Source organism: Chelon labrosus (assembly GCF_963514085.1).
Source record: "Chelon labrosus genome assembly, chromosome: 2".
NCBI lineage: Eukaryota > Metazoa > Chordata > Actinopteri > Mugiliformes > Mugilidae > Chelon > Chelon labrosus.
This window is the reverse complement of record NC_140338.1, coordinates 9,523,971-9,540,029: the sequence shown is the minus strand read 5'-3', so window position 1 is coordinate 9,540,029 and position 16,059 is coordinate 9,523,971. Positions and strand designations below refer to the sequence as shown.

The window sequence follows — 16,059 nt, the reverse complement described above, 5'->3', positions numbered from 1 at the left end:
ATTAGCCTATGTTTCTTGCGCCAGTCCCCCACAGCTATGAGTGCATTTCAACATTAAACATTGTTTTATTATTTCAAAAATTGGAGGATATAAATTTCCCTGACGCAGCTTGATCACTGTAGCCTAGAAATCTAGACGCCCCTGGTGGCAGGCTATGATCACTGAGCATTTGATCGCTAAGAAGGCTGTTAAGAGTGGGTCGGATCGATCTTACGTTTCCTTCTTAGTGAAAGATCTTCTTAAGCTAAGAGCGACTCTGGGAAACGCGTTCTTCTTTCGGAGCGTTCTTAAGAGCGCTCCAAAGAAGATCTTAGCGCTAAGAGCTTCTTAACTCGTTTGGGAAACGCGGCCATTATTAAGATAGAGGAAACATGATAAATACCTTCAAAAAGGTGACCCTAAAACTTTATATTCTGCAGCAGGTAATGCTTTTATGAGACAGAGAGAAAGAAACTGAATAAATTTAAGCACAACGAATGAAGCACAGCACGTACTGTAAAGTAGGCAATATCACAGTCAGTGGTGCTACGGTTCAAGGAGTTTTGGTTTAGTTGCACTGTACAGCATTTTATCGGACTCCAAACCTGCACACATAAAAAAGAGCCTCTCTTAGGTTTTAACTGTGACTGACACACAGAGTACTTGAAGATGTCACCAATGCCGCAAATAACACTTCCCCTTTTTTTTATAGTAATTAAAAAGGAGTGGTTCTTACTATTTTCATCACTTTAACTTGTTGTTCGAGACCCTCTCCATCCAGCGATTATCACCACCAGACAGACTGTTTGCTTGTTTACCCACAAAACTAACAGGACATAATGTTGTTCTCTTCCATAGTCTTGGTTGTTTCTTTAATTACCTTCCAGCGTGACCTCCATGTGTCCAGCTGTGGTAAGTTTTATTTATTCAATTATTAGTAGGAGTATTTCAATATATTGTTTGTTTAACCACAAAGACCAGTTTAATTTTTGTTTTATTGTATTCCACCTGTGGTGTACACTGTCATCCATGGACTGTATATATGTGAGATAATATAACAAACCAAGAAAGTAGATCACATTAAGTCATGGAAGCTAATGACAACCCAAATATGGTTTGAATGCTTTGCTGAAAAGGTCCAGAGATACCTTAAACTACATGCTCTATAACTTCATTGATTGATTTCTGTGGTTAATTAGCAATAATAGAATATATAAAGAGAGAGATCAAAATGACAGACTGCATAATCAAAACGTATTTTGTTGAAGGAGTGTGCTTGTACAGAATTAAATGATTATTATTGCTTTATGAAAATAATTAATCTGCTTAAAAATATGCGTACATTTCATTAACAATGCTTGTTTTCTTTCGTGAAGGACATTGTGTGTGAAGATGTTTCACAGCAGTTATTGTTTATCTTACAGATTTCAACTGTGCAGATAAACCTGTATTCACTCCATCCAGTCTGGTAGTGAAGTATGGAGACCCAGCCTCTGCTACATGTGTTCCTTGTCATAATTCCTGCCAAGACATCATATCTGGTTTGGAAAAATCTCAGGGAGTGGTAACAGAAAATGGAACTACGTTTGTGTGGACCGTTGACAGAGTGACTGAATGGGACTCAACTATCACGTGTTATTACACCACTCATGATGATAAACAGTGTTGTACCAACCTGCCTGTAACTGCCTACCGTAAGTAAACTTGACCAAAACACTTTTAACATTGATGGTTTTATCATTTATAATCAGAATTTATTCTCTTCTTTAGTTCAGATTCACAGTAGTTACAGGGATTTATAGTCTCTAGTTTGCTTTGTGTGTCTCTCTACATCTTAGTCTTCGTCCTTGTCTCCTCAGAGCCTCCAGAACATGTGTCCATCAGCTTTGTAGATCACACTGGGCCGATGATTGAGGGTCATCAGTACCAGCTGCAGTGTACCGTGAAGAACGTAGCTCCTGTTAAAGACCTTGTTGTGACCTTCTACAGAGGAGAGACAGCACTGGATCAACTCCAGTCTATAAGTAGTGAACGCTATAAACCAGTGACTGAGACCTTCACTCTGAACATCAACGCTAGTAAAGAACATGATGGAGCTCAGTACGTGTGTGAAGCCAAACTAGAACTAGGACCTGAAGGACCACAACCACCTCCAGTGGTGACGTCAGGAAACATCACTGCTACAGTCTACTGTGAGTCTGACAAGAAAAAACTACTTTAACACCTTTGTTAATCATTTCACTCCACTTGCTTTGATGGATGAAGTCCTTTCATTCATTCATTGAAGCTGTTCCTAACCTGGGACCTTATAGTGACAAACACACATACATATATTTCCCAACTGTCCACTTCCCCTCAGCTTTACAGAGCTTTAGGGCTAAAGTCAGTGACACCTTGACTTTCTTCCATATAACGCACATTTCATTCATGATATTATAAATACAGGCCTATAATTTCTGCCCGTTTTTGTATTTATGAATTGTGTGAAATGGCCAAATAACAATAGGTAATACAAAACGATTATGTGGTCACCAAGGTGAATTGGTTTAGTCTTGACTTCTGGTCGTGAGTGACAGCACTGGGGGATGGAAATCTGTTGTCGAGTGTCAAATAAACGCAGAGATGGACAGAAAAAGGTCAAAGCCATCAGGTGACCAATTTAGTTAAAAATAGAAAAGATAAAGGTATGCTATGTTCTCTCTGTATGATTACAGTATCCATGTCATGAATGAAGGGATAATGTTAGTTGTTTGTATACGTTTGTTAGCGTTTTTGCTATGATGCTTGCAATGCTTATACAACAGTAATTCTTCTTAACAAACACCAGATCTAATTTCACCGTAAGATTGTGCTTTGCAACAAAACTGTTACAAGTTCAGTTATTATTTATTTCCATGACGTTCGGAGGGGGTCTCGCCAGGGGCGTAATTCAATGTAGAACCGCCACTGACTGGGACTCTGAACCCTCTTAAAGTCACTCTTTATATAGTATATCAGGGTCCCCTAATGAATTTTAACCAAGGGTTGAATATTTGGAAGCATCTTCCCACTGTTTTTTTTTTTTTTTTTTTTATTGGTAGTGTTGGTGTTGTTGTAATTACACTACAACAAGACTTACAAATGGTCCTAAATACATGGACTTTTAGTGAGAGAATGACGGCAATGATCTGAGGTATCCTTTCAGAAGTATGTGAATTAACTATTTCTTCCTCTCTCAATCAACACACAGATGGACCTAAGCTACTTGTGTCAGCAAATGAAAACATCAAAATCACAGTTGGACACACTCTACGTCTGAACTGCTTGACTGAAGGAAACCCCAGACCCTCATACTCCTGGAAGCTCCCAGCAGAAAGAGCTCCCTCCTCCTTCAACGACAACGTTCTCACCATCCAGTCTGTGAGATCTGATCAAGGAGGGAATTATGTTTGTACCGTCAGCAACAAAGAGGGGACTGTCACTGTGAATTTTACCGTGATCGTCCAAGGTGAGTGTTTTCATTTCTAGTCATCGAAGGTTATAATTGTTACTGAAAACTGAGCAAATACAATGTTGCTTCCAGTATTGATACAGCAGCTGAGAATTTATAATATTCTAACCTGACAGTTATTTGCGGGCGGCACAGTGGCGAGGTGGTTAGCACTGATGCCTCACAGCAAGAAGGTCACCGGTTCGAATCCATGGGCCGGCTGGCCTTTCTGTGTGGAGTTTGCATGTTCTCCCTGTGTCTGCGTGGGTTCTCTCTGGGTACTCCGGCTTCCTCCCACCGTCCAAAGACATGCTCATTAGGTGATTGATTGGTGATTCTAAATTGGCCGTAGTGTGCATGTGAGTGTGAATGGTTGTCTGTCTATGTGTTGGCCCTTCAATGGACTGGCGACCTGTCCAGGGTGTGCCCCTGACTCTCGCCCGATGACAGCTGGGATAGGCTCCAGCAGACCCCCGTGACCCTTAACAGGACTAAACGGGTATAGAAGATGAATTAATGAATGACAGTTATTTGCACCTTACTGGGTAAATTCAAGCTGCAATCATACACTGCACCGTTGTACACAGACCAATTTCTATTTATTCACTATATTTATATATATATCCATAATGTTTACTTTGTAACCGTTTCACTGCGAAATTCCTTCACATTTCTTCTATTTAGGTTTTTTATTCTTACGTGTGAGAAACGTTTTCTCGTTTTTTTCTGTATGTCGTGAACGTATTGAGAAACTGACAATAAAGAAATCTTGAATCTTGAATAATTAATATAAAACCAGGAAGGAAGTTCATTGTGACTGTTTCATTTTGTATTATTTTGGTGTTTAATGTTCTCTTTTTCTTTTTTTCTTCAACTCTACCTCTCACCCACCTCTCCAGCCCACACCGCCCTTTACATTATACTGAAGATAATAATAGCAGCTGTTGTCCTGGTTTTCTTCGGACTGATCACGGGATACATCCTATACTACAAAGACGACTGAATTGGACAAATAAGTGGTTAAGTTTGTTTCTACGAGATGACAGTTACAACCTGAAGGACGTTTTCCATTTACATGACACAGTTCTGTACCTGTTGAAGGTTAAAATTACATGAAGGCATGAAATGCAAATAGACCCTCTGAAACTGTACACATGAGGAAAAACATTTTTCTAGGAAACCTTTGGATTCTACTTTCATTAATACACATGATTAGATGTTACAATCCCTTGTGCCAAGATCCCAGGTAAAACACATTTAGAGGCCAACTGAGAAAGCCTAACAAACCTACAGTCATGTGATATGATGATTAACCTACAATCTAAATGAACTAAGTAAATGCTGCTGGCTTGTAGGCCCACAGAGCAGCAGACAGTGGACAATTCATACCTTGTGAAATATAAGCTAACCAAATGCTGCTGGTTTGTATGGTCCACTCAGCAGCTAAACAAACAAAGAAATATTGCTACCAAACAACATGAAGACATCAGATACCTGGCCTAGTCAACAGCAGTATGCAGCATGTCATTGGGGTTTTCAAGTGGGCACCTCCCTTCACAGATGTTTCGTTAAGTTAGGCCCACGACACCTCAAGAAGGCTTAACAGTGACTTCCAGCGTCCTGGAGTCACCCCCCTCCACGCTGCCACTGCAAAACCCCATTTTTCTCACCATTCAGTGACTATCAACTACTAATATTTCAATAATTAGCCTAGTCCTTTAATGAATCACGACCCAAACAAACAAATCTACCGTGGTTCAGTCCGCATCAACAGGCTGAACGAATGTCCTGTAAATGTGTGTATATATACAAACTACCCCCCCCCCCCCCCCCCCCCCAAGTTTACACTTGAGTCTCACCGTCTATATGATTGATTGATTGATTTTGATTTTATTATTGTGTCATGCATTAACATGCCCAGCCCACAAGGGCTTACAAGACACCATTATAAAACATAGACAGACCAAAAACCAAAAGTAAATGCTAAACAATACTAACATTAACGATACAAACTATCCTGACGTTTCATCCAGGCTTTAGTAACAAAAGAGGCTAACTTATAAACATTAAAAGTAAACAAACATTCCATCCTAACATCATCTATATTTTATTCTATATTACAGTCTATATTTTTATTCTATTTTTCTTTTATTTCTCGGTGTACATTTACACTTATATTGTTTACCTTATGTGTTATTTTTTTTACTACTGGCTGCAGGTACAAGAATACATTTCACTATGCACTGTACTATGTATAACTGTGCATGTGACAAATAAAACCTATCTATCTATCTATCTATCTACCAAACAAACAAACAAACAAACAAACCACGAACCAATACTATCAAATTCACCATGCTGATAGCTCACTTGGAGGTTATGGAGTTATGGTTCAAGTGTCAAATCACTTTTTATGTGACCAGGACTTAATACCAACACAGGCCAATAAACTAACAGCCTACAAGGAAACTAGACATCAACTCATAAACATGGTGAACTAGTCAAACTGGTGTGTGTGGAATTTATTTTGCTGCAATGCTACCAACATATACACTATATTACCAAAAGTATTCGCTCACCCATTCAAATGATCAGAATCAGGTGTTCTAATCACTTGGCCTGGCCCCAGGTGTATAAATTCAAGCACTCAGGCATGCAGACTGTGAAACAAGACATTTGTGAAAGAATGGGCCGCTCTCAGGAGCTCAGTGAATTCCAGCGTGGAACTGTCATAGGATGCCACTTGTGCAACAAATCCAGTCGTGAAATTTCCTCGCTCCTAAATATTCCACAGTCGACTGTCAGCTCTATTATAACAAAATGGAAGCGTTTGGGAAAAACAGCAACTCAGCCACGAAGTGGTAGGCCACGTAAAGTGACGGAGAGGGGTCAGCGGATGCTGAAGCGCATAGTGCAAAGAGGTCGCCGACTTTCTGCAGTCAATTGCTACAGAGCTACAAACTTCATGTGACCTTCAGATTAGCCCAAGTACAGTACGCAGAGAGCTTCATGGAATGGGTTTCCATGGCCGAGCAGCTGCAGCCAAGCCACACATCACCAAGTGCAATGCAAGGCGTCGGATGCAATGGTGTAAAGCACGCCGCCACTGGCCTCTAGAGCAGTGGAGACGCGTTCTCTGGAGTGATGAATCACGCTTTACCATCTGGCAATCTGATGGACGAGTCTGGGTTTGGAGGTTGCCAGGAGAACGGTACATTTCAGATTGCATTGTGCCAACTGTGAAATTTGGTGGAGGAGGAATTATGGTATGGGGTTGTTTTTCAGGAGCTGGGCTTGGCCCCTTAGTTCCAGTGAAAGGAACATTGAATGCTTCAGGATACCAAAACATTTTGGACAATTCCATGCTCCCAACCTTGTGGGAACAGTTTGGAGCGGGCCCCTTCCTCTTCCAACATGACTGTGCACCAGTGCACAAAGCAAGGTCCATAAAGACGTGGATGACAGAGTCTGGTGTGGATGAACTTGACTGGCCTGCACAGAGTCCTGACCTGAACCCGATAGAACACCTTTGGGATGAATTAGAGCGGAGACTGAGAGCCAGGCCTTCTCGACCAACATCAGTGTGTGACCTCACCAATGCGCTTTTGGAAGAATGGTCAAAAATTCCTATAAACACTCTCCTCAACCTTGTGGACAGTCTTCCCAGAAGAGTTGAAGCTGTAATAGCTGCAAAAGGTGGACCGACATCATATTGAATTCTATGAGTTAGGAATGGGATGGCACTTCAGTTCATAGAATGAGTAAAGGCAGGTGAGCGAATACTTTTGGTAATATAGTGTATGTGCAAATACCAACTTGATGGGTCACCACTAGCGCGTATCGCTCAGTTTTACAGCACAGATAATCATTAGGACTATACTACCTCCCCTCTCACCCTCATCTCCCTCTTCTCATTCTCCTGTGTCATCATGATGGTGGATTCATGAACATTACCATTAGCCAATGTGAGAGAGGCCTTTAGTTGTTGTAAAAGTTACTCTGGGTTCCTTTGTGTCCTCTCAGACTATTATGCATCTTGTTTTTGTAGTGATCTGTGTCAGTCAACCTCTCCTGTGGAGGGTAACAGTCGTATTAAATCTCCTCCATTTGTTCACAATCTGTCTGACTGTTGATTTCTTGATTTCAAACTCTTTAGAGATGGTTTTGTGACCTTTTCCAGACGGATCATCAACAACAACTCTTTTTCACATGTGTTGTGAAGATCAGACTGTGACAAACCCCTGATTTGTTTTTTAACTAAACAGGGCACTGAATGACACCAGAATCTAATGACATTGATTGGAAACACTTCTGAACAGATGGACTCTAATTTGGCCTCGAAACTAGTACAAGGTTCACTTCTGACCCGGTGTCTCATTCTGAATAAACTCGGAGTGTCCACGTACGGACTGCAGACATCTTCATCGTCCGACACATAGTTAGCTCAGACGCTGTAGTCGACGACGGCTCCGCTGCCCCCTCCCAAAAAATGTCTAATTTCACCAGGGTTTTCACTTTCATTTACAGCAGAAAGACGCTGTTAAGATTGTCTGGTCTGGACGCAACTCCCGAGACGACAAGAACAAACAAGTGGTTTCTCAATCCTCTTAGCAACGGGAGAAGCGGAGACGAGCCGTTTAACTTCTCTGACGGCAACAACGTGCGCCGTGAACGAGCTAAAGCTGAAAGGTCATCAACAAGCGCGGAAGTGTTTGTGTAAATGAGAGTAAAGGCAGAGGTCATAAAGTCACACTTACTCGCTGTTCATTCACATGACCAAAAAGATCAAGAACACGATAATGCAGAGTTGTTGCTGACATTTATTCCTGTTTGCATTGGACTCTGTAACTCTGTAATGGTAGTTTTAATTTTAGTTTCAGAGTTCAAGAAATAATTTCTAGAGTTGTGAGGGGATGAAACTGTCAGCAAAGAATGTTATAAACGTATACGGAAGTATAATTACAAATTAATGTTCTCTTGGCACATTCGGTTTTTATTTTTATTATTATTTTTTAAGTACTTTCACACTTGCTGTACACACATACTGTATAATCTACGGGTTGGGGTGAGGACTTCAGTGGGTTCAGATGCACTGTGAGGTTCAATGTGAGACCACTGAATGAAGCAATAAAGTTCTTAGCAGAATGACAAGTGAAACAAAACAGCAAAGAGCAATAAAACCACATGATCACCTACACAACAGCTACACTCGAAGTTTAGGCCCCATGAGGTCAAATGAACTTGAACAAAATGAACAAAACTGGTTGCATTGGTGGAGTCTTTATTGTCATTATGAGAACAAAACGAAATTTTGCACAGACTAGCAGCTTAAGAGGCACACATATAAATAACACAACATTTAAATAAATGTAAATTAAGTGCAGATATACTTGTGATTGACAGATTACAGTGACTCCCAAGTCTCACACGTATCAGCTGGTATCAATAGCCGGCGTTGATAACATGCAGCTGATTCTGCTTCAGCATGGATAACAAATGTGGTAAAGTAGGTAACAGCCACAGAGTTTTACCTTCATCAGGGGGTCTACAGAACCCAGGTGCCACAAAGGCACAATATTAACATGTTTTAACTATAAAATTGTTGAAATTTTGAGAACCTTGATGCCACTGTACCATATCCTAGAGCAGGGATGGGCAATTTAAATGATGGAGGGGGCCACAATTTTTCGACACTACCAGAGGGCCACGTAGGACCGCACACTTAACCAGATATGATAAAACTTCCATTTTAAATGTGTTTGTATGTTTACTGAAGGAAACAAAAAATAACCATTTCTCTTCTTTTCAGTGCAAAGGGCTCGTGAAAATAAAAAAAAGAATACAAATCACCATCCATCTAGAGGATGTGCGGCCCATCCCTGCCCTAGAGTATGGTACAGTGGCCTATTTTCAACTTAGATTGTTTCAAATACATTTTTAAATAATCAAATTATCTAACAGTAGACAACACTCTCTGCAATCCACGGCTTCGAGCTTCACTTTAGCTGTGTGAGTCAACAAAATGTCTCATGATTTCTCACAGTAAACTAAAACTTCTCACATGGGTTTAGCATGAGAAGAAGTTGCTTATTCGGCTCAGCACATAGTTCTCCTTTTCTTTTTTTATCATATTGTTGGGCCTGGTACTAAGGCACTCAGTATTGGGGTTTGGCTATCATGAATAATTAATAACTATCAAAAATAATTATTTATTATTAAATAATTGGATCTGAATTACTAGATCACCTCGGGGCACCACCCTTCTAGGAAGGGAAAAGATAGCCAATTAATCAAAACAGTCTCATAAATTATACTAAATTGTCACTTTGGAGTTCGGATTAATAATTAACTTAATAACTATAACCAAAATTACCACGTTAACAACTAGTTACAGTTGAAGGAATTTGGAGTTCTTGGCAGTGTAGAGGTTGGCAACATTCACTCTTGTGCAATATTAAACAGACAGGTATGTTTAAAAGACATTTATTAACAAGAATAAAAGTAAACATACAAGCTAACTACAGTGTACTCAATACAGGTGTGTGTGTGTGTGTGTGTGTGTGTGAGCCAAAATGGCCGCTGGTTGTGTGTGAGCCAAAATGGCCGCCGGTTGTGGGCGTGTCAAGATGGCCGCCGGTTGTGGGCGTGTCAAGATGGCCGCTGGGCCTTGAGGTCTTGAACACAAAGGAAACAATGGCTGCTGAGTGGGGACACTCATGTGCCGTGTGCTGGCCAAATGCCTTGGTGGAATGTGATAAGAGAATGTGATAAGAAGTGCCAGGTTAGAGAAAGGATGGTTAGTTTAGCATGCAAGAGATCCTGAGTCTATGTGTTGCATAATCTAAACTAACATCAAATCACTATACTAAACACTCAATAAAACAAATATCACATCAAATCAAAGTTTAAGTTCTATGCTTTGCTTAGCTTAACTAGGCCCAGGTCATACTACCAGATTTGGTGGAAAAGTCCATTTCTGGTGTGTTGCTCCTTTAGCTGGCAGTTCCTGATGGAAGGCCAAACTGGGAAAAGCTGTAGTCCTTGCTGTGTTTTCCTGATGGCAGACGTTGGAGGGGAAACTGGCCGCTCCTTGAAGTCCTTTGAAGTGGCTTGTTAGCAGCTCGGTGCTAACTAGCCGTGTGGCTCCTGTTGTTTGGGAGTTTAGCCTGCAAACCTTCTGTTTGTTGGCTAAAAAGCTGGTGTAGATTCCTCAGCAGGAACTCGCTTCGCTGCTGTATGGAGAACAGGCCTGCAAGTAGTTGCTCTTTGTTAGCAGACTACCTGGCACCCAGCTGCAGCTTAGCAGCTGGGGGTCTCCACGTGGAGGTGTGGAGTTGTAGAGGGTAGGAGGATAAGAGAAATAAGAGAGTAAGAGAGACAACACTGGCAAAACAGCGCATTTTATATGACCTGATGACCTCAGAGGTCACATGCCACTGTCAGCCAGTGAACTGCTGAGTCTGTTTTCACACCTAGAGGATTGTGGGATACTGGGGTTTTTCCAGGGCTCCTTTGTTCCCAAGACAAAAGCAGCCATGTGGTTACCTGATTATGCACCACCAGGTTCAGATCCCAACAATATTATTTTTGCCGTTTTGTGTCAGTGTAGACGTGTTAAGAAATTTAGGAGAGAGAGAGAGATACAGCACCAGCAAAACTCAAACTGGGGATGTTGTAGCTGATCACCAGAGTCTTTACAACTAATCCACAAAGGCTCCTTGATGACTTTAACTCCACAAGTAAAGTCAAAGCACCAGCTTCAGAGGGTCCATCTGCATGTTATGCCTTCGTGTAGTGTTAACCTTCAACAGGCACAGGAGCGTGTTGCTTATGGAGACAGTTTTGGATGTGGCCACGTTTGTATAGAATGATCACTGCAATCAGGACAAGAGCTGCTATTATCCCCAGTATAATGTATGGGATGATGTTGGCTGCAGAGGTGGGTGAGAGGTACAAGTAAAGAAAAAAGGAACAGAAAACATTATATGTCAGAAAAATACAAAATGAAACAGTCACAACAAACAACATCGTCTAGCCTTTGATAACTGAAAACACTCACCTTGGACGATCACGTTAAAATTTACAGTGACAGTCTCCACTTTGTTGCTGACGGTACAAACATAATTCCCTCCTTGATCAGATCTCACAGACTGGATGGTGAGAACGTTGCCATTGTAGGAGGAGTTATCTCTTTCTGCTGGGAGCTTCCAGGAGTATGAGGGTCTGGGGTTTCCTACAGTTGAGCAGTTCAGATGTAGAGTGTGTCCTACTGTGATTTTGATGTTTTCATTTGCTGACACAAGTAGCTTAGGTCCATCTGTGTGTTGATTGAGAGAGGAAGAAATAGAACAAGTTATTTCAACACATTATCTACTGACACACACGTTGGAACATTATAGTGGAAAGTACCTCATCACTGTCATCACAGTTTTGTTCCTCACTCTTCACTGTGTCTTACTCAGTTTCTACTACCCAAATGACCACCTCCACCCCAACTGAGGGTAGTATTATACCCTTTGATCCTCATCATTTATTCAACAGTTGTAGGTCATTTTACAGATTAATACTTTAAACACGGGGCCTTTGATGTTTAGTATACTGTATGTAGAGTGACTTTAAGAGAGTTCAGGGTCCCAGTGAATAAAAGTCACTCAGATAAAAACTGTCCGTAGCTACTGGGATGTTTGATCTATGCATACATCCATTTGCATTAAATACAGACAAATAAAGCTGACAGTGTTGTCATTATTTTTGCAGGAACTTAAACACGAATACTTTAACTGCTAGATGCTGCACTATGTTCATCACCTAGTTTGTAGTTCAGTTTGTTGATGATCAGTTAGTATAAACTCTATAGCTCTATAAACAGCTGCCTTCTGCAACAGAAAGTGATGCTAGTCAGAACTATGTAAAGTCTTGGACCAGCAGACCAAATAATAAAGCTCTGTAAACCTGAGGGGAAGTGGACAGTTAGGAAATATATGTATGTGTGTTTGTCACTATAAGGTCCCAGATTAGGAACAGCTTCAATGAATGAATGAAAGGACTTCATCCATCAAAGCAAGTGGAGTGAAATGATTAACAAAGGTGTTAAAGTAGTTTTTTCTTGTCAGACTCACAGTAGACTGTAGCAGTGATGTTTTCTGACTTCACAACTGGGGGGGGTTGTGGTCCTTCAGGTCCCAGTTCTAGTTTAGCTTCACACCGGTACTTAGCTCCAACATGTTCTTTACTAGCAGTGATGTTCAGAGTGAAGGTCTCAGTCACTGGTTTATAGGGTTCACTACTTATAGACTGGAGTTGATCCAGTGCTGTCTCTCCTCTGTAGAAGGTCACAACAAGGTGTTTAGCAGGAGCTACGTTCTTCACGGTACACTGCAGCTGGTACTGATGACCCTCAATCATCGGCCCAGTGTGATTTACAAAGCTGATGGACACATGTTCTGGAGGCTCTGAGGAGACAAGGACGAAGACAAAGATGTAGAGAGACACACAAAGCAAACTAGAGACTATAAATCCCTGTAACTACTGTGAATCTGAACTAAAGAAGAGAATAAATTCTGATCATAAATGATAAAACCATCAATGTTAAAAGTGTTTTGGTCAAGTTTACTTACGGTAGACAGTTACATACAGGTTGGTACAACACTGTATATCATCATGAGTGGTGTAGTAACAATTGATGTTTGAGTCCCATTCAGTCACTCTGTCAACAGTCCACACCAACGTATTTCCATTTCTTGTTAACACTCCCTGAGATTTTTCCAAACCAGATACGATGTCCTGGCAGGAATTATGACAAGGAACACATGTAGCAGAGGTTGGGTCTCCATACTTCACTACCAGACTGGATGGAGTGAATACAGGTTTATCTGCACAGTTGTAATCTGTAAGATAAACAATAACTGCTGTGAAACATCTTCACACACAATGTCCTTCATGAAAGAAACCAAACATTAAAGTACTATATATACTGTATCTTATATATATATGTTACGTCCGGACTAGGGGAACCAAACGCAACAAGAAAAGAAGGATGCTCCCCTCAATCACTCCTTGTTGGGTCTATTGATGTGTTGCCTGGCAACCTAAAATAATCCATCAACACATTAGCAGTTTTTTTCAGTAATTTGTGATTTTGTGCACATTTAACTAACTAACGTGTTTTAATTCAACACTATGTTAGATAACGATTATAATACTAATTTAATTAATAAATATGGCTTTGTGGATTTGTCATATAGCTTTATCAACTGTAGTTCTGGGTTAGTATAATAAAGATATTGACGTCCTGATCTACACAGTGAAAGCTTTGATAACGTACAAAAGAAAAGTCAAATTTATTTTCCTAACTAAAGTACAGAGTACATTAGAGTTGTTTAATGTTAACAACTAGTGGATTAATTTAGATTTGAAGAAGCAAGAGAGACAAATGGTTTGGATTATTATCACTATTCTATACTGACTTGTTTTAACGTAATCGCCAACATTAAACACACTTCATTTCATTTCATTTTGTTTGGCACATAAAATACAATAAAAACACAATAACAAAAACAATACTGAAAGTACATGAACAATACACAATTAAAGAAAGAAAAAGCATAAATGCAGGCCAGGGAAACCCCAAAAACCCTCAAGGCGCTTGAACAGGAGCGCTCCCTAAAAGAACTAAAGGAGAACAATCAAGACATAAAACAGACGACAAAACAACAACAACAGTGCTGTTTGGGAGAAATTATGAATTGATTATTGGCTATCACAATATTATTAAAACACATTTTTAATATTGTTAAAAAAATTATTCAATGAACCAAATACAAATTAAGCAATTTGGAGTTTGTTGATTTGATAAATATTAAGTATGCCAAGCTTGCTAAACAGGGGTAATGATTGTCTTCTTGGAGCTGAGGAGGTAATAATTCTCGCATTCTGTCACAAGAGGGGGGGAATTTACTCCTTTGAATGCAACAAACTGTACACAGTGTTCCAAATAACTAGAGAACCACAATAAAGCCTGTTTATCCAATCCCAAATATTTTAGTTTTTGTAATAGATTATGATAATTCACGGGGCGGCACAGTGGAGAGGTGGTTAGCGCTGATGCCTCACAGCAAGAAGGTCACCGGTTCGAATCCATGGAGTTTGCGTGTTCTCCCTGTGTCTGCGTGTGTTCTCTCCGGGTACTCCGGCTTCCTCCCACCATCCAAAGACATGCTCATTAGGTTTATTGGTGATTCTAAATTGGCCGTAGGTGTGGATGTGAGTGTGAATGGTTGTCTGTCTCTCTGTGTTGGCCCTGCGATGGACTGGTGACCTGTCCACGACCCCTGCCTCTCGCCCGATGACAGCTGGGATAGGCTCCAGCAGACCCCCGTGACCCTTAACAGGACTAAACGGGTATAGAAGATGAATGAATGAATGAATAATTCATGCCGTCAAATTTTTTTGATAGGTCTAGAAAAATTCCTAAAGACGACTGACTCTGGTCCTTTGCTTTGTATAGCTCATTAGTAAGACGTGTAATGGTAGAACGAGTTAGAAACTTTCCCATTTTCCTGGTGACACTTAAAGGCACCATGCATTTGTGGATCTGCGGATCTGAGCAGCGTGAAAGCCTTATCTGTCCATATCTGCCGATCCGTATACGGGCTGTAAGCGCAGGAAGTCTTTTGAAAACAAAAATGATGAGCTTTGTGAAGTTGAACGATCTGATTTGTGAATTTGAAAAACATTCACACACGTTCAGATAGCTCGGTACGCATTTGTGACCCCCAGAATTCACACACAAATCGTTGTACGCATTTGTGAATGTCATGTTTCACTTGTGGATCATGGAACACGCATTTGTGTGTCTGTCTATAGTTCACCTGTCTGTCTATAGCTCAGCCCTACAGCAGCAGATCCTTTGCTGATGGTTTCAGAGGGTTTAACAAGTCCACTCCCTTTCCTCTCGCGAAGATGAAGTTGTTGCTGACAGCTTGTTCGTTGACAGAAGTTGTTTCCTTCCGGTGTTGTTGCTAGCTCCAGTTTTTATTAGCATTTCGGCTAAATGACTCGCGGCAGGGTCAAAGTTTATCAGTTATCATGTGAGAAAAACATATTAAGTTTAGACACTTGATCAGGACACTAAGAGAGTGAGAGAGAAAAACGATATCGCTCTCTAAAAAGGCGAACAACAAATACTAAAAACTTACCACAGCTGGACACATGAAAGTCACGCAGAGAGCTCATCAGACAAACCAAAACTATGGAAGAGAACAACATGATGTCCGGTTAGATTTGTGGGAAAACGAGCTGTCTCCGTCTCTCTGGGAGATAACGGAAACAGTGAAAAGAAAAAGGTTCACTCCCTGTCGGAGTTTATAGCGTGATATGGCGGCGGTGCTGCAGATATCCAGTAGCGAGTGACGGTTTGAGAAAACAACACTGAAAGTGAAAGTGAAACTAATTCAGAAACGTGTGGCATTTTTGGGTAACGGAATAATCAGAAAAAGTTTAAATTTATTATACAGGTTTACTCTCAGCATTATATTAGATCAACAGTTTAATGAAAAAAATATTAATTGATGAGGATGTCAGAGACAGAGTTTATATAACTACCGTGGTTA

At 40.6% G+C, this 16,059-nt stretch overlaps 1 protein-coding gene across 1 annotated transcript; it reads right to left on the bottom strand.

Annotated features, from left to right (window-relative positions):
• Positions 1-8,788: 8,788 nt before the first annotated feature.
• Positions 8,789-15,846, bottom strand: LOC311496421 (vascular cell adhesion protein 1-like). Its single transcript, XM_084556288.1, has 5 exons — positions 15,646-15,846; positions 13,066-13,335; positions 12,568-12,900; positions 11,508-11,765; positions 8,789-11,379 (listed from the first exon to the last, which is right to left on the bottom strand). The coding sequence occupies exons 1-5, from the start codon at positions 15,713-15,715 to the stop codon at positions 11,246-11,248; spliced, it is 1,065 nt and encodes a 354-aa protein (XP_084412414.1). The 5' UTR covers positions 15,716-15,846; the 3' UTR covers positions 8,789-11,245.
• Positions 15,847-16,059: the final 213 nt, after the last annotated feature.